Below are 24,955 nucleotides of genomic sequence, written 5' to 3'. Positions count from 1 at the left end.
CCAGTTGCCGGTGGTAGCCGAATCAGCTTGCAGCATTAAAGTATTTTACATATATTACAAAGCGATTGTCCACAAGCCTGTTTCTAACTTTAGTGGGAAAAAAAGGGTAGAAGTTCGGCACATATGTACTGATCAATGTAATGTGTACCGAACCAAACAACCCCTGTACAACTACACACCTGCCCTCTTCATCACAGAATGTGTCCACAGGCCTGAACCATAAGCAGTGTTTAACCAATATAGCCACTTCCGTAGTGACTGAGGAAAAGAAATGGAGGTACGAGCTCCAGATTTTGGAGAAATGATTAACCCCTACATAACCGGCATGCATCTCTACAACTAATACAACACCCACCTTAGGCCTAATGAGGTATGCAGTCACCAGTCAGGTCTTGTGGTGGCTATTCACCCCTCTCACATTACAGGCGAGCTGCCAGCATTACATCCAGAGCTAGCCCTAGTCATATGTGTTGTGTCTGCAATTTCGACCCCCTCTTTCGTCTAAGCATTTCTGTCAAATTAGAACTATTTGATCAGAAGAATTTCTACCATCAAAACCCTGTCACCTGTGTTCTAGTAATAGTCTTCCCCACAGCCCTCCCAATAAACCCCGACCCACATTGTATGAGTAACCTTAGCAGAGCTTTACAATCTAGCCTCAGGGTGGCTAAACTTGCATCAATCACATTGATGCGCAGACTCAAGTGATGCTTCGTAGTGTTAGATATAACAGCAGTGTTAGAATACTGTCCTTCTTGCATATCGATGAGAGATATAACTTGTCTTGACACTTTGGGTGGTTATTCGAGGATTAGTAGTTGTTGAATGTGGACGAGGGGGACCTTTTCTAACTCTCACACTGTTTGAGTGCCTCCCTCTTTTTTTAAAGCATGAGAACAAGCCTCAGAAAACCCTCCACATACCTCAGTGAACTTTAAAGACTGGCAATTCTCCCTGCTCCCATCCCCAGCGAAGGTACTGGAAAAGATCCTCAACAATCAACTCAGGACTCACTCGGAGCAGAACCAGCTACTAGACGCCACCAAATCCAGCTTCCACAGCACAAAACCATGCTGATCACAGCCACAGATGACATCCAAACCCTCCTCGACCAAAGGAGAAAGAGCAGCTTTAATCCTCCTTCACTGCTCAGCACCGCAAGACACTATATCCCACCACACACTGATCAAAGGATTCCACCACATCGGCATCAATGGAGACGCGCTCAGTTGGAACACCTCCTTCCCCACAGGAAGAATCCAAAGGATCCACCCATCGCCTTTCACCTCTGGACCCAAGGAGATCACCTGTGGTGTCCCCCAGGGCTCATCCTTCAGCCCCACACTCTTCAACACATATATGATCCCGCTGGCCAACATCGTCAGATCCCATAGTCTCAACAGAATTTCCTATGCAGATGACACACACCTTAATCTCTCACTCACCGATGTCCCTACCACCACCAGAACCAACTTCCACATATGTATGGCAAAATTTGCCAACTGGATGAAGAAAAATTGCCTGCAGCTAAACACAGACAAGAGGGAAGTACTGATCTTTGGCAACAACAGCAACACATGAAATGACTCCTGGTGGCCATCAGAACTAGGACCCACGCTAGAAACCTTGGAATCATCATCGACAACATGCTCACCATGAAATGAAAGATCAACGCCATCTCCTCTGCCTGCTTTCACAGTCTGCGCATATACAGAATATGTTCAAGTGGCTACCCCTCCACATGAGGTGCACCGTGACACAGGCCCTCATCACCAGCCAACTGGACTAGGCAACGCCCTCTACGTAGGAATTGCCTCACACCTACTACAAAGTCTTCAAACAACACCGAATGCCACAGCCAGACTCATCCTATGCCTTCCCCGACAAACCCACATCACACCCCTCCTCAGGCAACTCCACTGGCTCCCTGTACAGAAGAGATGACAATTCAGCTACTGACCCACGCACGCAAGGCTCTACACAACCAAGGACCCATATACATTAACCACTACCTGAACTTCCACCAACTGTTGACAAGACTACACTCCGCCTCCCTTTCACTTACCCATACTCTCTGCATCTACCAAAGCAGAAGTGGAGGACCCTCCTTCTCACACATTGCAGCAAAGACCTGGAACAGCCTCCCCACGCACCTCCAGACCATCACCTCACTTCCGGAATTCCGAATGGCCCTCAAGACCTGGCGGTTTGAATAAGCCTACAGGACCTGCAAGTGCCTAGATGCCCTATTGGGTGATTAGCCACCCTTTATAAATCCTGCTCAATTGAAGCCTTGATCAACGTGGAATTAACAGTTAGCTTTTCATAAACAACTGAAGCGAAGCTTCCAGTATTTTTATAGCCTCGATCCAAGTATCAATGTCTTCAGGATGGTGATACACTGACCAATCAATTGCTCCTTCTGTCCATTCAAGGACTGTGGATTTATCTTCGTATTCTTCCCGCTGCAGCTCTTCAGTCACGTTATGTTTTTTATCATTGCTACTTGGTGGGAGGCCAGTCGGATAAGAGTGTGGTACAGGGCTGTTGAATTTGTCATGACAATTTATTATAGTAGACTCTGGAACAGGAAAAGGACTTTGTCATGCTGCTTAAGGACCATGAGTCGGCTTTGTAAACAGAACACATCACTGGATGTGTCATCCCATCACCACAACCAGTAGTGACATCGCAGAACACCTCAATCTAAGTATGCGGGCAGAGGGATGATAAAATTGATACAGTGTCTCTTGCATTTTGTTGCGGGTTTAAATTTTGTATTGTGATCATATACGTAACCAAAAGACACACAAATGATAGACGGAATTCAGAATAAATCAAACATTCAGCCCCAGTCAAGAGATATGGTTTAAATCCATTGTTCTTTTGCTCTCCATGCCACGCCAGTTAAGACCTAGCAATATGCAAATTATTGGCCCTGCTCCTCATGGGAACAGTCCAGCTCGACCTGCAAAGCCAGGTCCTCCATGGACCAGAAACAAGTAGCCTGGGACCAGTTTAGGGGTATCACCCCTCATCAGTCAGCTTGAATCCAGTACACAGTGAGCCCAGGACCCACGTCTGGGCATACCCTTGCCCCTTTATATGGTTCCTCCCCAGGATGGGCTTTCCTATGATATATTGACTGTGCAGTGCCCTTCTAATAAATGCCTTGTCACTTTCTTTACACTCATACGGTTACTTCATTAAGAACACTTTGTTACATTCTCCAGGAACTCGCCCGAGTCTTGCAAAGCCATCCCTTGCTTCATAGAAAGCATGAGCAACATCGGCTTCATCCAACTCATCATCGAACCAACACACATTGTAGGGCACATATTTGACTCCATCAGCAAAACAATCAAGTACCACTATGTCACAGAACTCACATGGACCGACCACTCCTTTGTCCACTTCACCATCACAGGGCACAGCGCTACAGAAACCAAAGCCAAACCACCAAACACACCTCAGCCCAACTTGAAAACTGTCTCAGACGAGAACTGGAACAACACTCTCCATGCCAACTGACCGGACACAGCTCCAGACCTTAAACAGGCCATCAAGAACTTCACAGACTGGATCACCAACTATGGGACCCCTGCCGAGCTGAACAAGATCAGAGAATACGCAAAGTGTGTCAACTTGTTTACCCCGGAATTTCATACCTCTCAATCAGACTGTTGTTGGCTAGAAAGAATATGGAGTACCAGTAAGGATCCAGTGCACTACATCACCTTCAGGACATCGATCAACCACTACTACCTGCTCAATGGAGCGAAGAAGAGTGCTCTCACATGCTGCATAGAGATCAGCTCAAACCACAGCAATGAGCTCTTCACCATGGTTATTCCACAGAGAATATCATAATTCCCTTCTGGGATCAGTGGAAAGGGGTTGCTCACTACTTTCATTAGAAGATCGCCTTCATCTACAGGGACTTCGAATCTCAGCTCTCCACTAGTGACAGCCTCGACCTCCTCACACCCACTGACACTAACTCTGACCTCCGGCCGCTTCTAGAGACCTCCTCATCGCACAAGACACCACCTCTGTAATGAAGTTGATCCACTCTGGGGTACCCACTGATCCATGCCCCCACCTTATCTTTAACCTCAGAAGAAAGGCGATCAGCCTACAGCTCACAAAACCTCGGAATAGAACCATCGCAATGGCCTCCTTCCCAGAAGAGCGGTAACACGCAGAAGTGAAACCCCTCCTGAAAAAAAAAACACTCCTAAAAAAACCTCAGCAGACTTAGAGCAGCTGAAGAACTCCCGACTGATACCCCTGGTCTCATTCCCGACCAAACTCTTCGAGAGGTCGATCAAGAGGCAGCTGACTAGACACCTGGAGCACAACAACTTCCTGGACTCCTCCCAGTTCGGCTACCGAGCCAATCAAAGCACAGAGACCACTCCGATAGCAGCCATAGATGACATCAGAGCCCTCCTGGACCTCAATGAGACTGCAGCCCTTATCTTCCTTGACCTCTCAGCTGCCTTTAACATGATCTCCCACCAGATCCTGATCGACAAGCTCCACCACATCAGAATTCAAGGAAATGCCCTCAAATGGATCACATCCTAGCTCACCAGAAAAACTCAGACAATCAGACACCACCCTACTCCTGAACCCAAGGACATCATCTGCGGCACCCCACAAGGATCCTCAGTTAGCCCCCCACTTCTACATTACATGACACCCCTAGCCAACATTGTCAGATCGCACGTGCTGAAGGTCATCTTCTACACTGATTAGACCCACCTCACTACCTCCAGAGACAACTTACATAGGTGCACGGCCAACATCACCGTGTGGATGAAGCACAACTGCGTAAAACTGAACACAGACAAGACAGAAGTCCTCATCTTCAGTAACCATGCATCTCATTGAAGCAACACATGGTGGTCAGCAGAACCTGGCTTCTTCCCTACCGACCATTCCTGTGACTCCAGCATTGTCCTGGACAACAAGCTCTCCATGAAGAAGCAAATCAACATGATCTCCGCCATCTGCTTCCTCACAATGTGCATGAGCCGCAAGATCTTTAGATGGGTCCCCGCCAGACACCTGCATTCCACCTCCCTCTTCCTGGCTTAAACTTCTAGTCTAAAGTACCCGACACAGAGGCCTCTCTTACTCCCACCTGGCTGCAAAGACATGGAATGAACTCCCGCTGCACCGGAGATCTGCCTCATCACTGAATCTGGAAAAGGCTCAAGCCCTGGCTGTTCAACTGATCAGCCCCTCCAGTCAACAACTCACCCAGCGCCTTGAGAACCTCACTGATGATTTGCCACGCTTAATACCCATTGATTGATTCTGTACATTCTTATAGATTTTTCTCAGTGGGGACTTTCTGATGATGCGGTTTTAACTCTCCCTTGCCAATAAATGCCTTGCTAAATTCAGTGTAGGCTTCAGGGTTGACTTTTGATGTCGAGTTAGCTCTCCATTTAAGAATGCATGGACACATTCAAAACATTTATAGAGTTTCTCTCCTGTGTGAACATTCTGATATATATATTGTTTTGAAATCAGTCCCTTGTCACAATCTATTCATTAATAGGGTTTCTCCCTAGTGTGGATTTGTTTATGCTGCATTAGCTTATTCTTCCTGTGGAAGACATTATTAAACTCTGTACATACATTGGATTTCTTGCCATGTAGATTTTCGGATGTCGCTTCAGTTTTCTATTTATTATGAATGCTTTGTGGTATTCAGTACATACACAGGTTTTCTCCCCAGAGTGAACTTCCTGATCTTATATTATATTTTGCTTTGTAATAAATCCCTGGTCACATTCTATACAATCATGTGGTTTCTCCCCAGTGTGGACGCTGATATTGCTTTAACTCTCCCTTTATAATAAATACCTTGTCACATGCGGTGCAGTTGAATGGTCAGCCTCCATTTGGAATAAAGGCGTTGTCACATTTTGTACAATTATATGCTTTTTTTCATGTGTGAACATTCTGATGTAGTTTTAAAGTTAGCTTTGCAATAATTGCTAAGTCACATTCAGTTGAGCCATATCATTTCTCACCAGTGTGGAATTTCTGATGTAGTATTTATTTTTGCCTAGTAATAAATGTCTTGCTGCATTATGTACATTTATAGGGTTTCTCTCCTACGTGGACTATCAGATGTTGCATAAGAAGTGACTTTCTAATAAATGACTTCTCACATTCAGTGCAGTTGAATGGTTTCTCTCCGTGGGGATTTTCTAATGTTGCTTCAGCTCTCTATTGGTTATAAATGCTTTGTCACATTCACTGCGTTCGTACGGTTTCTCCCCAGTGTGAACTCTCGGATGTTGCTTTAGCTGTCTATATTTGATTAATGCTTTGTCACATTCTGTACATTGATATTATTTCTCCCCAGTGTGGATTTTCTGATGTCGCGTTAGCTCTCCCTTTGTTGTAAATGCTTTGTCACATTCAGTACATTTATATGGTTTCTCTCCAGTGTGGATTTCATGATGTAGCTTCAGGTCTCCATTTTTTATAAATGCTTTATCACAATCTGTACATTTATATGGTTTCTCCCCAGTGTGGATTTCATGATGTAGCTTCAGGTCTCCATTTTTTATAAATGCTTTATCACAATCTGTACATTGATATGGTTTCTCCCCAGTGTGTACATTTTGATGTTTCTTTGGCTCTCCCTTTGTTATAAATGCTTTTACACATTCTGTACATTGGTATGGTTTCTCCCCAGAGTGGATATTTTGATGTCACTTCAGCTGTACATGTGTTATAAATGCTTTGTCACATTCTGTACATTGATATGGTTTCTCCCCAGTGTGGATTTTCTGATGCTGCGTTAGCTCTCCCTTTGCTATAAATGATTTTATACATTCTGTACATTGGTATGGTTTCTCCCAGTGTGGAATTTCTGATGGAGCTTTAGCTTTCTATTTCTTATAAATGCTTTGTCACATTCAGTACATTTATATTGGTTCTCCCCAGTGTGGATTTTCTGATGTTGCGTTAGCTCTCTCTTTGTTATAAATGCTTTGTTACATTCTGTACATTTATATGGTTTCTCCCCAGTGTGGATTTTCTGATGTCGCGTTAGCTCTCCCTTTGTTATAAATGCTTTTACACATTCTGTACATTGGTATGGTTTCTCCCCAGAGTGGATATTTTGATGTCGCTTCAGCTGTACATGTGTTATATATGCTTTATCACATTCTGTACATTGATATGGCTTCTCCCCAGTGTGGACTTTCTGATGTTCCATTAGCTGTGACTTTCTTATGAATGCCATGTCACATTCTGTACATTGGTATGGTTTCTCCCCAGTGTGGATTTTCTGATGTTGCGTTAGATCTCCCTTTGTTATAAATGCTTTTACACATTCTGTACATTGGTATGGTTTCTCCCCAGAGTGGATATTTTGATGTCGCTTCAGCTGTACATGTGTTATAAATGCTTTATCACATTCTGTACATTGATATGGTTTCTCCCCAGTGTGGATTTTCTGATGTTGCGTTAGCTCTCCCTTTGTTATAAATGCTTTTACACATTCTGTACATTGGTATGGTTTCTCCCCAGAGTGGATATTTTGATGTCGCTTCAGCTGTACATGTGTTATAAATGCTTTGTCACATTCTGTGCATTGGTATGGTCTCTCCCCAGTGTGGATTTTATGATGTAGCTTTAGGTCTCCATTTGTTATAAATGCTTTGTCACATTCTGTACATTTATATGGTTTCTCCCCAGTGTGGATTTTCTGATGTTGCGTTAAATCTCCCTTTGTTATAAATGCTTTTACACATTCTGTACATTGGTATGGTTTCTCCTCAGAGTGGATATGTTGATGTTTCTTTAGCTGTACATGTGTTATAAATGCTTTGTCACATTCTGTACATTGGTATGGTTTCTCCCCAGTGTGGATTTTCTGATGGAGCTTTAGCTTTCCATTTCTTATAAATGCTTTGTCACATTCAGTACATTTATATGGTTTCTCCCCAGTGTGGATTTTATTATGTAGCTTCAGGTCTCCATTTTTTATAAATGCTTTATCACAATCTGTACATTTATATGGTTTCTCCCCAGTGTGGATTTTATGATGTAGCTTCAGGACTCCATGTGTTATAAATGCTTTGTCACATTCTGTACATTGATATGGTTTCTCCCCAGTGTGGACCATTTGATGTTTCTTTAGCTCTTCCTTTGTTATAAATGCTTTTACACATTCTGTACATTGGTATGGTTTCTCCCCAGAGTGGATATTTTGATGTCGCTTCAGCTGTACATGTGTTATAAATGCTTTGTTACATTCTGTACATTGATATGGTTTCTCCCCAGTGTGGACTTTCTGATGTTCCATTAGCTGTGACTTTCTAATGAATGCCATGGCACATTCTGTACATTGGTATGGTTTCTCCCCAGTGTGGATCTTCTGATGGAGCTTTAGCTTTCCATTTCTTATAAATGCTTTGTCACATTCAGTACATTTATATGGTTTTTCCCCAGTGTGGATATTTTGGTGTCGCTTCAGGTCTCCATTTGTTATAAATGCTTTGTCACATTCTGTACATTTAAATGGTCTCTCCCCAGTGTGGATTTTATGATGTAGCTTTAGGTCTACATTTGTTATAAATGCTTTTTCACATTCTGTACATTGATATGGTTTCTCCCCAGAGTGGATATTTTGGTGTCGCTTCAGCTGTCCATTTGTTATAAATGCTTTGTCACATTCTGTACATTGATATGGTTTCTCCCCAGAGTGGATATTTTGATGTCGCTTCAGATGTCCATTTGTTATAAATGCTTTGTCACATTCTGTACATTGATATGGTTTCTCCCCAGAGTGGATATTTTGATGTAGCTTCAGATATCCATTTGTTATAAATGCTTTGTCACATTCTGTACATTGATATGGTTTCTCCCCAGTGTGGATTTTCTGATGTCGCGTTAGCTCTCCATTTCTTATAAATGCTTTGTCACATTCTGTACACTGATATGGTTTCTCCCCAGTGTGGATTTTCTGATGTCGCGTTAGGTCTCCATTTCTTATAAATGCTTTGTCACATTCTGTACATTGATATGGTTTCCTCCCAAAGGGGATATTTTGATGTTGCTTCAGCTGTACATTTGTTATAAATGCTTTGTCACATTCTGTACATTGATATGGTTTCTCTTCTGTGTGGACTTTCTGATGTTCCATTAGATAGTACTTTCTAATGAATGCCTTGTCACATTCTGTACATTGATATGGTTTCTCCCCAGTGTGGATTTTCTGATGTCGCATTAGCTCTCCATTTCTTATAAATACTTTTTCACATTCTGTACATTGATATGGTTTCTCCCCAGTGTGGACTTTCTGATGTTCCATTAGATTGGACTTTCTAATGAATGCTTTGTCACATTCTACACATTTATATGGTTTCTCCCATGTGTGGATTTTATGATGTAGCTTTAGGTCTATATTTGTTATAAATGATTGGTCACATTCTGTACATTGATAAGATCTCTCTCCAGTGTGGGTTTTCTGGTGTTGCTTTAGCTCTCCAAGTCTTATAAATGCCTTATCACATTCTGTACATTTATATGGTTTCTCCCCAGTGTGGATTTTCTGATATTGCGTTAGCTCTCCATTTGTTATAAATGCTTCGAAACATTCTGTACATTGATACAGCTTCTCCCCGATATGGGTTTGTTGATGCTGCTTTAGGTTCTTCTTCCATATGAACACTTTATTACAGTCAATACATTTATATGGTTTTTCTCCAGTGTGGATTTTGTAATGCTGCCTTAGATTCTTCTTCCTATGGAACACGTTATTACATTCTGTACATTTGTATGGTTTCTCCTCTACGTGGACACTCTGATGCTGCATTAGGTCTTTCATTGCAAAGAAAACCTTTCCACAGTCAGTCAATCAATATGGTTCTTCTCCAGTATGATTTTCTGATGTTGCATTTGCTCTTTCTCTCCCTCCTAATGTGTTGTCACTTTCTAGATATTCATACAGTTTCTCTTCTGTGTGTTCTTTCTGATCCAGGTTAGCTCTTCCTTTGTAATGAGAACCATATCAGACTTGCTTCAGTGTGTTATTTCGTCAATGTATATCAGGTGATTCCTTAGAGCCAAGTACAGACCACATTGGGCAGTTTGGGTTTTCTGCTATAGAAAAAGACTTTGGTGAGGCATTAGCCTTCAAGGGAAGAAATTTTGAGGTGTATTGTTTTTACATCACTTCCTAAACAAGTGATGTTTAATGCTTTCATCTTTTTAGTTGATTACTGAATTTATTGCACCTGTTGGAAAAAAAATATAACACTGGATAAGCTTAAATGGAAGGTCCATCACGAAAATGTATTGGCATTTAATGAGACATTTAAGTGAAGAAATTCTAGATTAGACTTTCAATGTAAAGATGCAATAGGCAGAGCAAGGGCACACAATCCTTCCTTGACGCCCTCCTATTGTGGAGTGTGGACTCAAGGAGTAACCTTTTGTGCAGCAGCACCACAGTTCTTCTGACAGCGGTTCCGTGTAGATCCAGAAGTGTCAGATTTGATGGGGCCAGAGACTCAGCATTTACGTCCAAATGTGCCTTTGATGTGAGGTAAACTTCAAAGAGTGGTTCTGAAGTGCACCAGTATCTCTTCCAATCCCAGCACTCACTCCAGACTACCAAAGGGAATTAGCATTCCTTTGTATGGGGTCAGTCTACTACCCTGTGAGGGGTAAGAGTGGGCCCTTTCCTCCTATCTGCCCAGAAAGACCCACCGGGATGTAGATTGATGCAGATAAGTGCTAAATCACACACAACCCTTGCAGTGTCTGTAGCTCTCTAGAAAGAATACACAAAGGGGTCGGTCACCTAGACCAGATGTGTAGTAGATACAGGCTGTAAGGCACAAAGAGCAGTGCAAGCAGAGAAAAGTCCTCTTTCTAAAAGTAGCTTTTCTAAAATAGTAATGTTAAATCAGACTTTACAAGTAAAGTGGATTTATTATTACCATTGCAAAGATATGAAACATGAAAATGCTAATCCTTTCCAAACGGGAATTACAGCTTAAAGGTATTTTAACGATTTCCCAGTTCTAGCCAACGAGAGGAGTAGGCCTTACAGCAGTGAAAAAGTTATTTAACTGTTTGTCACTACCAGGACATGTAAAACATAGAAGTATATGTTCTGCCTTTTACTCACATAGCGTCCTGCCCTTTGGGTTACCAAGAGCCTTCCCTAGGTGCAACATATAAGTAATAAAAGGGGAGATTTAGGCTTGGCAAGTAGCTTTAAATGCCAAGTCGATGTGGAAGTAAACTTCACACATAGGCACTGCAGTGGGAGGCCTGAAACATAGTTTCAGGCTGCATAAGTGGATGGCACAATCAGTGTTGCATCCCACTAGTAGCAAATAATTTGCAGGCCCTGGGCACATGTAGAGCACTTTACCAGGGACTTATAAGCAAACTAAATATACCAACTGAGTAGGAGCTCTATGAGCCCATGTTACCATGTTCAGGGGCGAGAGCACAAACACTTTAGCACATAGCGTCCTGCCCTTCGGGTTACCAAGAGCCTTCCTTAGGTGCGACATATAAGTAATAAAAGGGGAGATTTAGGCTTGGCAAGTAGCTTTAAATGCCAAGTCGATGTGGAAGTAAACTTCACACATAGGCACTGCAGTGGCAGGCCTGAAACATAGTTTCAGGCTGCATAAGTGGATGGCACAGTCAGTGCTGCATCCCACTAGTAGCAAATAATTTGCAGGCCCTGGGCACATGTAGTGCACTTTACCAGGGACTTATAAGCCAATCCAATCCAGCAAACTAATTATGCCAACTGAGTAGGAGCCCTATGAGCCCATGTTACCATGTTCAGGGGAGAGAGCACAATCACTTAAGCACTGATTAGCAGTGGTAACGGATGCAGAGTCCTAAGGCCAGCAAAAATGAGCACAGAAAATGGAGGGAGGCAGGTAAAAAAGTTGGGGAAAGACCACCTTAAGGCTGTCAGGTCTAAGAGCCTTTTCCAGTGAATGGAGCACACAACAATGAGCATCACAATAACGGCAGGAAATATAATGAATTGCTGCAAGGGAGTCCTTTATACTATCAGAGAGCCTGTGATAGGACCCGTACAATAATCTGAGCATCTTTCACATAGTGTAACTCCAGAGATGAGGCTCTGACCAGAGCTACACAAGAAAAAGGAGGTTTACAACCACAATAAACACACATTGGCAAAGTCAAGAAGTTTCACCTTTTTAGACATAAGTTTTCCCAATGCTGAACAACATCAAGAAAGAACAAGCATTTGCAACGCAATAGGTCTCGCATTTGTTAGAGTTGGAGCTAATAGTGTAAATATAAATATATTTTACTTATGCGTTTAGTAGTGGATGGATGTGATGGCAATTGTGTGTTTTACAATTAATTTATAAGCAAGCATATTGATTGTGTTTCTGGTGTATAGGGCTTACTGGGATACAGTATCAAGAGATCCTGGATTTGTTTTAGCAAATTAATACTATGCAGTTATTAAGGACACAACAAGAACATTTTATTACATAAATGGAAATGCCGGGTATGAACATATTGAACCCAAGAGAATAAGAGTCACCTGATTATTTTATTTGTGGGTATTTAATAACGTTAAGCAGTATGATGGTGCTAATTTTACCTGTTTTTTAACACCCGTTGGGTGGCTGCTATGAATCTGGTGTGATTATCCCTAGGGGCCTACAATGAGCAGAAAAAAGAGACAATTCCAGGTTTTAACTTTTAGGTTTGTGCACAGACTAATGAAACATAGCTGGAGGTTGTAGTCATAGGATGAGCATGGAGACAGACTGGGGACGCACAGGATGCATAGGCATGGGGAGCCGAGACACAATGAGCAGGGCTACAGTGAGACAATGTGAGCTGAAGCAGACACAGGAATTACAGGTCATTAAGGCAGTGATACATAAACCAAAGGGGGTGCATTTGGGGGGTGGACATACATTGGAGCACGGGGTATCAACCAGGCATAAGGTAAGACGAGGAGGATGAGCACCCGTGAAGGCACAGAGACTAGGGGTGTATGCAATGGACACAGTGGAAGCGAAGAGGACTGGTGAGAGCTAGCATATTGCAGGGAGGCAGGGATACAGTGAGCACATACAGCTGCAGAAAAACCGAAGTGATGTATCTGCGTGAACCCATTAGGAGGTAGCAAAGAAGTGTTTTGAATTTTTACTCTCATCGTCCTAAATTTACACCAATGCCAGTTGGTCACCCTTGGTGCTAGAGATGCATAGAGCGCATTAGTGGGCCTAGGAGAGGGGGCAAAGGCTAGTGCCTGAGAGGAGGTAAAGGCTAGGCAAGCAGAGTGCTTTAGTTGAAGGAGACAAAGAAAATGCTCCGGGGATACGGGGCAGTGGGGATTGCTTCAAAGAAAGGACATTGTAAAAGAAAGACCCAGTGCTGGTGTATCGCATTCTCAATGACATGGAGTCATCATGTAAACCTACCTGGTCAGTAAAGCCTTTGAGGGTGGAGCCATGTCAGGTTTTCCCAATATCCACCTGAATCTTATTTACATACGCTAATGAAAATCAGAACCAGAATGGGTGTGTAGTCTGGCCCTCGTCAACCTTCGTTGGATGAACCTAATTTAAAAACAATTAGAATGCATTATCACTATGCTTCCACAAGAAAAGCAAATGCAAAACAACAGTTGATGGACAGAATGCAGAACAATGTCATACATTCACCCCAGTACAGAGATCTGGGCCTAAATCAATCCTTTTTTTGCACTCCACACCACCCCCCCTCAGACATGGCCATATGCAAATCAGCCTTGACCCTGTGCCTCATGGGAACAGTCCAGCCCGAACTGCCAAGCCATGTCTTTCCTGGACCGGAATCAAGCATCCTAGGACCGGTTTCGGGGTTTCACCCCTCTTCAGCCAGGATAGCTTGACTCCAGTGGTGTGGAGAGCATGGGACTCACGTCTGAGCATACCCATCCCACTCGGGTGACAAATGCAAAACAACAGTTGATGGACAGAATGCAGAACAATGTCATATGGCTGGGTTCAAACTGGAATGGCATGGTGAGCAAAAATACAATGGATTTAGGCCCAGATCTCTGTACTGGGGTGAATGTATGATATTGTTCTGCATTCTGTCCATCACCTGTTGTTTTTGCAATTGTCACCCCGAGTGGGACGGGTATGCTCAGTCCCGTGCTCTCCATGCCACTGGAATCAAGCTATCCAGGCTGATGAGGGCTGAAAGCCCGAAACCGATCCTTGGATGCTTGTTTCCAGTCCAGGGAGGACTTGGCTTGGCAGTTCGGGCTGGACTTTACCCATGGGGCACAGGGTCAAGACTGATTTGCATATGGCTGGGTTCAAACTGGAATGGCATGGATAGCAAAAAATGTATGACATTGTTCTGCATTCTGTCCATCACCTGTTTTTGCATTTGTCCACAAGAAAAGCAGGCATCTTTATAATGCTAATAATCATATCCAAAATTAAACTCACTTTTAGTTAAAAAAAAAAATGCTCTAGCTAGGAAGGCATGTGTTATTGATATGTATTGAATGACTAGATTATTGTCTTATTAAAAATACAAGCATTTTGAGAAGGCAAGCTGCTTGCCAAGAGTGCTGGTTATTCCTTCCTCCTCAAGTGTCACAAACGGCTTGCCACTAATAGAAAAGTACCCGACTCCTAGAACTGGAAGGGATTTAGCATATGACAACTCTACAAAGGGTACAATTTACAAAGTTGAGTTTTCAACAAACCAGCGAGGTATAAGAGCCCGCTTCAGAGAACCGAGCATACTTCAGAGGTCAAATGGTTCTAACACCAGTGAGGCTGACTAGGACCCTCATTTCAAAGGTTGTGCAAATTTGGCTGTGATAATACTGCTTATATATCAAAAAGGGTGGGGAGAAGAAGCGTTCTGGGGCCCACTCAGCTTCCAGATATATATATCACTAAATCAAAAAGGAGTGGAGCCAAGAGGCCTCGAAAGATCTGGCACAAATATGTAGAAGACCCTCAACAGCCTTTATCCACAATTGGCATGTCTGTTGCCATTGGTGTAATCTTGGCTGAGAGCATCATCATCGTATCTTTTGTTGGCCTTCACCAGGAGGAAATCCTCAAAAACTGCTTAGGATCTAGTTTGTGCAGAATAGAAAATGTAAAATGACCTTTTTATCATGTGGTGCAAATTATTCTAAAAAAAATTTATAGGGTAAGATTAAAACGGTGGATGTGAAATAGTGGACGTGGCAATATGTCCTTCACATCACTTTGTCAACATGTTTTAACCTGCATGTGCCCTTGCCGGTTCGATGGCTTTCGTCAGGACCTTATTTGGGAGAAAAAATAATCCCCCTTTAAATGTCTTACTCACGTCAGGTGGAGTACTATCCCCTGGGCTTGGTGATACAACCGGTTATATGAAATGATGAAATGAATTAAATGAATGAAACTTATATAGCGCACGACTTACCCTGGGGCATCTCAGCGCTTGCTTAGGGAACCCGTCCTGGTATTCCCCTGTGAGATAACCCTGGCAGGGTATCCACAAGGTGAAAGCCAGGCATCCCACCGCGAGGGGCCGTTGTGGAGATTAAGCAAGCTATTGCCCAGAGTCGCAGAGTGTGAACCCGTGAGTCAAGGAGGCACCGGATAGAGAATTAACGAGTCCGTGGAATTTTTGAGCCCAAGACCCGCCGAGGCGGGGAATTGAACCCTGGTCCCGGGCCGAACTCAAGCTCCAGGTCTGCCGCCTCTAACCCCTGAGCCAATATTCATTCTGGTATCAACATTCAGTAATGGGGAGACCGCACAGGAAGCTAGCGTCTGGGTCACAAGAGTGCAGCCAATGCGCCTCCCTCCAACAACCCTATGGGGAACTCCCAAAAATCTTAAAAGCAGAGGAGAAATGCTTCCTTCGTACAAAAAAAATGTAATACCGCAGGGTGCAGTATTTATTTACAACACTAGAGTGATATTTGGATGTATGAACGGGATAACTTATAAATAACACCTGTTTACCACTATTCTGAATTCCTTAGTCTCGGAGCGCGGGCACCGTGTCAATTCAAAGTCTAAAATAGGAATTCAACTGTTTGAGAATAACACTTATTTTACAAAAGATAATTACATTCTATGCACATTATACAATATAGATATGTGAGTAAACTCAGCATCTGTTTTCCTTCAGCTAATCATAATTCACATTAGCCAAATCCACAGAAGTCTGTGCCGTAAAATAAAGATTTCATGAGAATTTTTTTTGCTTGTGAGAGAATGAACGATCATCATATGACTGAGAATTAAAGACATCATGTTTGTTTTTTATTCTCGGCGGGACAGACTAAGGAATGAGTAAAGGCGTAATCACACAACACGATTTTTAAAAGCGTAGGAAAATGGTCTTTAAATTCAAACACAGATGTTGTGCTAAGGGCCCAACTGCACGTGCATCCAAAAGGGGACCACTTGTAGAAAGTCCCTAAGGTTTTTCAAATTAAGCAAAAAAAAAAAAAACACAGGTTGTGTTTCGATGCCACCCTGCATTTATTTGCAGTTCAATCTTGCCATCTTTCCCGTTCATTTTATGCCGAGGGGAAAATGAAATTTTTTGGGAAACAGCGCTTGGTATTTTCACACATGACTGCGCCAGCCAGTCAGGCTTTTAACAGCCGTTCATGGCCTCCAGATAACTGCGCGGCTCAGGGGAGGGGGAGCACATCACAGCCTTTGGTGGGCTGGGAATTGCGAGGGGACCATGTGCCTGGAGCCCGGGCCCCCAAACTGCAGCCAGACGAGCCCAGTGGTAGGTCAGTGCAGGCAGACAGAGCGCACACTGTATACTCTTCTGCTGTCCATCAGTCCTGCAGGAGCAGCGGATATCTAGACATCTCTTCGACCCGCCACCGGCTCACTGGGGTGTTGGAGCATGGTTCATCCCTGCCGTAGCTCTCTGACCGAGACTCATTCAATGTTTATTCACAAGGCTCCTTCCCTGCTATAGCTCTCTGGCCGAACACTCATTCAATGTTTTTTTATTTTTATTAAAAAGACCTTTATTGATAGCAAAGCCATTGACATCACCAAGTGTAACACATAATCACAGTACACCTCCTCATACATTATGATAATCACATGGGCAGCAAAGTATTAGTCCGTACACAGCCTTGTTGCCGGCATCCCGGGGGCCCGGCGGCGAGGTAAGGTATCGGTTGCATAACAGTGCCAAGGGAAGTGTTATTTCTCAAGCTGAGTGTTGGTGCGGTGTGTCAACTGGCAATCCGCTACTGCAATCGCGGTCAACAGGCCTAGTACCGAGATAAGGTCAAGAAAACATCCCCAACTAAACTCCCACCCCACCCTCTAGAGTGTGTCTATGTGTCTGCCAACCCAGCCCTATCTGTCATGTCCCAATGTGTACCTACTCTGTGTCCCGAGTCTATCCCCCGCAAGGAATGGTCCTCCTCCGGCAGCCCCCAGTTTCATCTCAACGCAGAAGCCTCACAGCAGCCCCTACCCAGCTCGGTGCACTCCCAACTCTCCTCCCTTCCAAATAGCAATGAACATGGTCAGAACCTTACTCCCCCACCCTGTCCTGGAGTTCAGCCGCCTCGGATGTGTCAGAGTCGTCTCCCTCCCCCTTCTGTAGATGCTCTTTATAAAGATCCCAGAAATTCTTGGGCCTACTCCTGGGCGGTAACAGGTCGCTGTATAGCTCTGTCTGGGTGCAGCAATACTGTAGGTCTCGCAACCATCTCGTTTTGGTCGGCAGGGGCCCTCGCATCCAGCAAGCCGCCACCACCCTCCTGGCCAACAGCAGTGCCAAGTCTACCAGACGACACAGAGAAGGGGCCAGTGGCTTAGAATAACCAAGGAGCGCCAGCGCCGGAGTGCGGGGTAGAGTCTCCCCCAAAATCTGGTCTAGTTCTGTAAATACCTCCCCCCAGAATGCCTGCACCCCAGGACATAGCCACGCCAAATGGAAAAAGTCCGCCACCATTGTGCGGCAGCGCTCGCACTCAGCTGTGGGGCGTAGGCCATAGCGGTGCAATCGCTTAGGGGTATAGTACACCCGCTGTAGGTATTTGAAATGTACCAACCTGTGCCTGCCATTCAAGGAAATCTTACGCGTGCTGGAGCAGCAGTATCGCCACATAACATCATCCATGGGGGATTGAAAATCAGCTTGCCAGGCCTCCCTGGCCTTAGAGGGCTGTAGGCGCTGATGCACTACACCCAGCTTGTTAACCTGCGAAATGAGCTTCGCCGACGAAGTGGATTTAATTACATAGGTCAGTTCTGGAATCTCCTCCGGTTCCTCCAAGTTTGGGCCCAAAATTACACGGAACGCAGAGCGGAGTCTATGGTATTGGAATTTCTGTAGCAGGGTGGGGCCTGACTCCGTGGCAGCCAATTGGTCCCAGGTTTTAAGTGTGTCATCCGCGAACAGGTCTTCCATTCTAACTATGCCAAGGGTCCGCAGGGCTTTAACTACTCCTTTTTCACCCAACGGGTCAAGCCAAAGGGCCCACTCGACGGGCATCAATGGGGAGTAGAGTAATGCGCAGCCACGAGAACTCATCAAGAAGTTCCAGGCATGGTTGGTCGCTTTAAGTGAGTCCATCCGGCCAACCGTACGGTCCGTAGGCAGGCAGACAGTGGCAGGCAGAGTGAGCGGGTCCGCAAATAACCGCTCCAATATGAGGTGAGGAGTCCGAGCATCACCGTGAATCCACGAGTGCAGATGCGATGCCTGTGCAACTCTAATAGCGTTCCAGGTCCGGTGCTCCCAGGCCCCCCATCTCGCAGGGGAGTATCAGTGTCGTCCATCTGACTCTAGGCTGCTTGCCACCCCAAGCCAGCCGGATCATGACTTTGGTAAGTTGCCTAAAGAATACCTTCGACAATACCACAGGCAAATTCAGGAAGAGGAACAGGAATCGGGGAAGCACTACCATTTTCATCAGAGCGATTCTACCCGAAAGGGAGAGCGGAAGCCTGATCCAGGCATCGACGTCGTCGACCAATTTATTATATGCCACCCCGTAATTGTCCCGAATTAGGATCTCAGGATCCGTATGAAGGCGAATGCCCAGGTAACGGACAGAGTCAGAGGACCACTGCAGCGGGTACTCCATAGCAAACGGTCGTGTCACCGGGGTAAGTGGAAAAGCAATCGACTTATCGTAGTTCACCCTCAGGCCCGACAGCGAGCCGAAATAGACCACCTCTCGAAGAACCGCGGCCAAGTTAGCTTCCGGGTCTCTGACATACAATAACGTGTCATCTGCATAAGTCGATATCCCTATTTTATAGGTGGGGAAGCTTATCCCCTCCAGGCTGTGGTATTCCCGTATGGCACATGCCAGGGGTTCCGCCACCAGAGCATAGAGCAACGGCGACAGGGGGCAACCCTGTCGCGTGCCCCTCCCAATGTAGATCGGCTCCGTCACTCTGTCGCCCAGACGTAGCCTGGCAGAGGGCCGATGGTACAGTGCCCCAATCCGCTGCAGGAACGGCTCGCCCAGACCCAACTTTCGCAGTACACGCACCATGAAGGGCCACTCAACCGAGTCGAATGCCTTTTCCATGTCAAGGAAGATTGCCAGCGCGCTGTTCTCCTGCTTGACATGCTGCATAGTGCCCAGTACCGTGCGTATGTTGTAGGTCAAATTTCTGCACGGGACAAACCCGGATTGCTCCGGTGCGACCAGTCCTGGGACCAGTAAGGCCAGCCGAGTGGCTACGACCTTAGCATAAATCTTCGCATCAACATGCAGCAGGCTGAGTGGCCTGTACGAGCCGCAAAGGTCAGGCGGTTTCCCCGGTTTAGGTATAGTGATGAGCAACGCCTCACGCATAGTAGGTGGCATTTCGCCATTCTCACAAACAGCATCAAAGAGGGCAATTCAAGTGTGGTAGCAGTAAGTCCTTAAAGGCTTTGTAAAAGCTAACCGTGAGGCCATCCGAGCCCGGGGCACTGCCCGATCTCATGCTCGCTAGAGCCTCCAGTATTTCGTCCTGGTGGAAGGGGGCCATCAAGAATTACCTATCCGAGTTTTTGAGGAACGGCATCGCAATATGATCTAGATAGTCTTCCATTTCGTCCTCTACTCCCTGCGTCTTGGACTGATATAACCCTGCATAATATCTTCTGAAGGTCTCTAGTATCTGCTCCTCATCCGTGACTGTGTCGCCCTCCGGGGTCCTCAGCTCCTCAACGACCAGTGGGCGTCTAGAGCTCCGGACCATGCGCGCTAGTAAGGCGCCTGGCCTTTCCCCTTCCCCATACACTCTGGCGGTGGCATATTTGCCCATATAAAGGATCTCTCTGTCCGCCAGAGCCTGAAACTCGGACAGAAGTTGGGTGAGCACCGGTCCCTCAGTATCGCCGCTTGTAGTCAGTCGCCTAGCCTCCAGCTCCGCTATTCTATTCTCCAAAGTAGTGAGGTCACGCCTGATGGAGCGTAACACACTCGAATGCTTCGACATAGCCACCCCCCTGATATACACCTTAAAAGCTTCCCAGACCGTAAAAAAGTCATCAACTGTGCCTATGTTTGTCACAAAGTATTGTTCTATGTCTTCCGCAAGCTCCCCCATGAAGGCGTCATCCAGCAACGCGAAAGGGGGGAATCTCCAAGTTAATGTTAATGTTAATCTGCATTTATTGAGCGCTCGTGCGCCCGGAGGCTTCATGGCGCTATAGAAAGGAGCAATGCGCGACAGTCAATTAGTGAAAATGAAGCAGCTCAGTAATGTGCCTGAGAAAAGAGCCAGGTCTTCAAGGAATGTCTGAAGCTGAGGATGTTGTCACTCAGTTTTAGGGGTAGGGGAAGAGAGTTCCAGTAGGCCGCTGCGAGATGGTCAAAGCAGCTGCCTCCGAGACGCTTCCTCTTGAATGGAGGCACAATCAGGAGAGATTTGTGGATGGACCGAAGATCACGGGAAGGGCTATATCTTTTAAATAAGTCTCTAATAAACAGGGGACCAGTGTCATGCAAAGATTTAAAGATAATGCACCCAGCTTTAAAGGCCACCCGTTGCTCAACCGGCAGCCAGTGTAGCTGTTTGAGGCCAAGCCTGACTGACTGCCTCCTGGGAATGTTCAACAGGAGTCTGGCCGCCTGGTTCTGAACCAGCTGGAGGCGTTTAAGCTCTCCCATCTGGAGCCCAAGGTAAAGACTGTTGGAAAAGTCCAGCCTGGACAGAACCAGGGAGATGACGATCTGTGTGAGGGCCGCTGTGGAGAAGAAACGAGCTATTTTTTTTATTTTCTTCAACTGAAAAAAGCTGGAGGACACAACTGCTCCAACCTGTTTTTTTTAAAGAGAGGTCCTCGCTAATGAAGATACCTAAGCTCTTAACCGAAGATGATTTGGATGGGGGAGCGCCCATGCTGGAGGGCCAGAAGCTGGGGTTCCAACTACATATACTCTGTCCAGGCAAGACCAGTTCGGTCTTGCCCGGGTTGAGTTTCAGATGATTGCAGCTCATCCAACTCAAAATGTGGGACATGGTGTTTTGAAATTCAACCACAGAGTCCTTGGTGTTTAAAGGAAAGATGAGCTGCAAATCATCAGCGTAGTTGAAGATGGTTACCTTTGCATTCCTAAGGGAGAACAGAAGGGGGCGAAGGTACAAGTTAAAAAGCAGAGGAGATAACGAGGAGCCTTGAGGTACTCCGCAGGTGGTGGGTATGGCCGGAGCCGTAAAGGAGCCCAGTCTGACCGATTGTGTTCGGCCAGTGATGAATGAACGGATCCAGCTCAACGCAGGGCCCCTGAGGCCTGCCTGCTCGACACGGCCGACCAAGATGGTGTGGTCGACCGTGTCGAATGCAGCAGAGAGGTCCAGTAGCACCAGAGCCTGATGGATCCCCACATCCGCGTTCCGCCTCAGAGTATTCTGCACCGAAAGAATGACCGCCTCGGTAGAGTGGCAAGGACGGAAGCCAGCCTGATTAGGTGCAAGATACTCTGATTTCTCCAGAAATGTGGAGATGCTGTCACAGACGTGAGACTCCAGAAGCTTGGCGCAGTATGGCAGCAACGATATCGGTCTGTAATTGAGCGGATCAAGTGGGTTGGCACCTGCCTTTTTTATAAGGGGAATGAGAAGGGCTTTTTTGAAGTTGTTTGGAACTACACCCTGTATAAGTGATCCATTCAACATGGAGAGTAAGCACCCGGGGAGGCTTGTGCCCACTTCTTTCAAAATGTGAGGGGGGCAAATGTCGTCAGGGGAACCGGATTTAACCTTAGTGAGGAGTTTGCATAAATTGGCATTTTCGATAGAGGGGTAAGAATCCAGGGTAACAGCATTGTGACAGGTGTCTGCAACGAAAAAAGAAGACTGAGTAGGAAGGATACTTTGTTTAATAGTGCAGATTTTATCGAAGAAGAAGGAGTTTAGTGAATTGCAGAGCTCCTGTGTGGGAACCATCGGGAGGGAAGTTCTGTCGCTGGTGCTAAGGTTTTCCACAATATTAAACAATTCTCTAGATTTATTTTGAGCCTTGAGAATTTTTTCCTAAAAATAATTAGTTTTGTGCCTCAGAATAAGCTTTTGATAATCCTTACGGGCCTTGCAGTAGTTAGCCCTGTCCTGACTAGAATAGGCTGTCCGCCACTTTCGCTCCATTTGACGAACTTTAAGTTTAACGGTTTTCAAGTGAGGTGTGAACCACCTGTGAGCGTCATTGGGGCGGGAGCGGGGAAAGTTGATACAAGGAGCATGAACGTCAGCCGCCTGAAGTAGCCACTCTGAGAAGGCTTCTTCCATTCCTTCAATGTCCTGATCAAGTGAGGGAGCAAGAGATGTTAGGGATCCTATAAAAGCGGGGATGTCAACATTCTTCCACATTCTAGTCTTACCTCCTAGCTGGAGCAAGGGCTTTCTACTTCTTTCAGTGGTCATGGTGAAGTTGATCAGAAAATGATCTGACCAGATGCAGGGCGTGATGGACTTAATAGCCAAAGAGATGTTTTGAGACCAAATTTGGTCTAAGCTATGCCCTTTATCATGAGTTGAAAGGTGAATATGTTGGAGGAGGTTCATATCTAGGAGGGTCTCTTTCAACATGGCTGCCTGGGGGTCAGACTCAACCGAGTCTAGCCAGAGGTTAAAGTCTCCCAGCAGCACAATTTTATTGTGGGAAATTATCAAAGGGGCAAGTTGTTCTGCTAGAGATGCAGTAAACGTGGGCATGCTTTGAGGGGGACGGTATATAAGGATCAAGAGTAGTGATCCAGTGTTCATATCCATTTTAAAAATCAGATTGTCTGATCCTGTTAAACAAAGAGAGGGTAAGATGGAGACTTTGTAGGTGTTGCGAATGATCGCAGCAACCCCTCCGCCCCTTTTACCGGCTGGCCTGTCGGCATGCAATATATAGTAGTTCGAAGGGACTGCGGCTAAAATATCAGGCAGGGATCCCTCGTTAAGCCAGGTCTCTGAAATGAATAAAAAGTCTGGTTGTTCCGCTTGGAGCAGAAGAAAAATGTCCAAGTAGTGCTTAACCATAGACCTGGTGTTTATGTATAGACACTTGAGAGTGGTTTCATAGGCATGGGGGGTAGAGGAAGGGCACGCGGGTTTTGGCTTAGAAGCTTTCCCAAGATAGAATTCAGGCTTCAAAATACCATAAGTGGCGGCTCGCTTTAGGATGTAAGCGGGTGGAGCGAGTCCAGTGCTATCAGAGGGTCTAAGTGACAGCAACAAAGAAGAGGAGTATTTATGAATTAGACCAGGGATTCTGGCCCCTGGCCCCGGTCTGCCGCGGACGGGCGCGACTTCGGCGCGAAGTCGGCGTGCCCGCTGCGCTCGTCCGCTGCGCTCCTGAAAACACATTGGTTTTGTAGCCTGCCTCCCGGGAGAGCTAGACCGCTAAATCCGGTCCAGCCCCACTCAAGATGGCGGCTCGCCTCACCCTCCACACAAACGGCACCAGCCGCGATGGAACGGGGCGGGCAACAAGGATTCTATCAATGCAGTCGGTAAGATAGTGACATAGGAAGTATTCACAGATTTAAAAGCAGCATAAAAATATTTTAAGAGCGCTGGCGCCTTACTCGCGCCAGAGCAGCGACAATATCAACCAATGCCTGCGCAATGAGCAGAAATGATATGCTAAGCTCCAAGAGAGCCTGGTTGCTGCCACCAACCGAGCGTTCTCGGGAAACTCTGTGTCTCAGAACGTTTTGTAGCCTGCCTCCCGGGAGAGCTAGACCGCTAAATCCGGTCCAGCCCCACTCAAGATGGCGGCTCGCCTCACCCTCCACACAAACGGCACCAGCCGCGATGGAACGGGGCGGGCAACAAGGATTCTATCAATGCAGTCGGTAAGATAGTGACATAGGAAGTATTCACAGATTTAAAAGCAGCATAAAAATATTTTAAGAGCGCTGGCGCCTTACTCGCGCCAGAGCAGCGACAATATCAACCAATGCCTGCGCAATGAGCAGAAATGATATGCTAAGCTCCAAGAGAGCCTGGTTGCTGCCACCAACCGAGCGTTCTCGGGAAACTCTGTGTCTCAGAACGTTTTGTAGCCTGCCTCCCGGGAGAGCTAGACCGCTAAATCCGGTCCAGCCCCACTCAAGATGGCGGCTCGCCTCACCCTCCACACAAACGGCACCAGCCGCGATGGAACGGGGCGGGCAACAAGGATTCTATCAATGCAGTCGGTAAGATAGTGACATAGGAAGTATTCACAGATTTAAAAGCAGCATAAAAATATTTTAAGAGCGCTGGCGCCTTACTCGCGCCAGAGCAGCGACAATATCAACCAATGCCTGCGCAATGAGCAGAAATGATATGCTAAGCTCCAAGAGAGCCTGGTTGCTGCCACCAACCGAGCGTTCTCGCTCGGTTGGGATCCCCTTCCTGGCAGTTAAGAGGTGTAGGAGGATAGGGGAGTGGTCCGAAAGTGTGCGTGGAAG

At 45.8% G+C, this 24,955-nt stretch overlaps 1 protein-coding gene across 1 annotated transcript; it reads right to left on the bottom strand.

The window, feature by feature from the left end:
• Positions 1 to 6,039: 6,039 nt before the first annotated feature.
• Positions 6,040 to 13,622, bottom strand: LOC144763078 (uncharacterized). The gene is given in 3 exon segments (XM_078648379.1): positions 6,040 to 6,884; positions 6,938 to 10,274; positions 13,485 to 13,622. Coding segments are annotated over 2 exon segments (3,438 nt in total). The 5' UTR covers positions 9,866 to 10,274; positions 13,485 to 13,622; the 3' UTR covers positions 6,040 to 6,374.
• Between the last annotated feature and the right edge of the window lie 11,333 nt (positions 13,623 to 24,955).

This window comes from Lissotriton helveticus, chromosome 6, assembly GCF_964261635.1.
Source record: "Lissotriton helveticus chromosome 6, aLisHel1.1, whole genome shotgun sequence".
Taxonomy (NCBI): domain Eukaryota; kingdom Metazoa; phylum Chordata; class Amphibia; order Caudata; family Salamandridae; genus Lissotriton; species Lissotriton helveticus.
The sequence above is the reverse complement of the archived record's forward strand: the minus strand, read 5'-3'. Positions and strand labels throughout refer to the sequence as shown.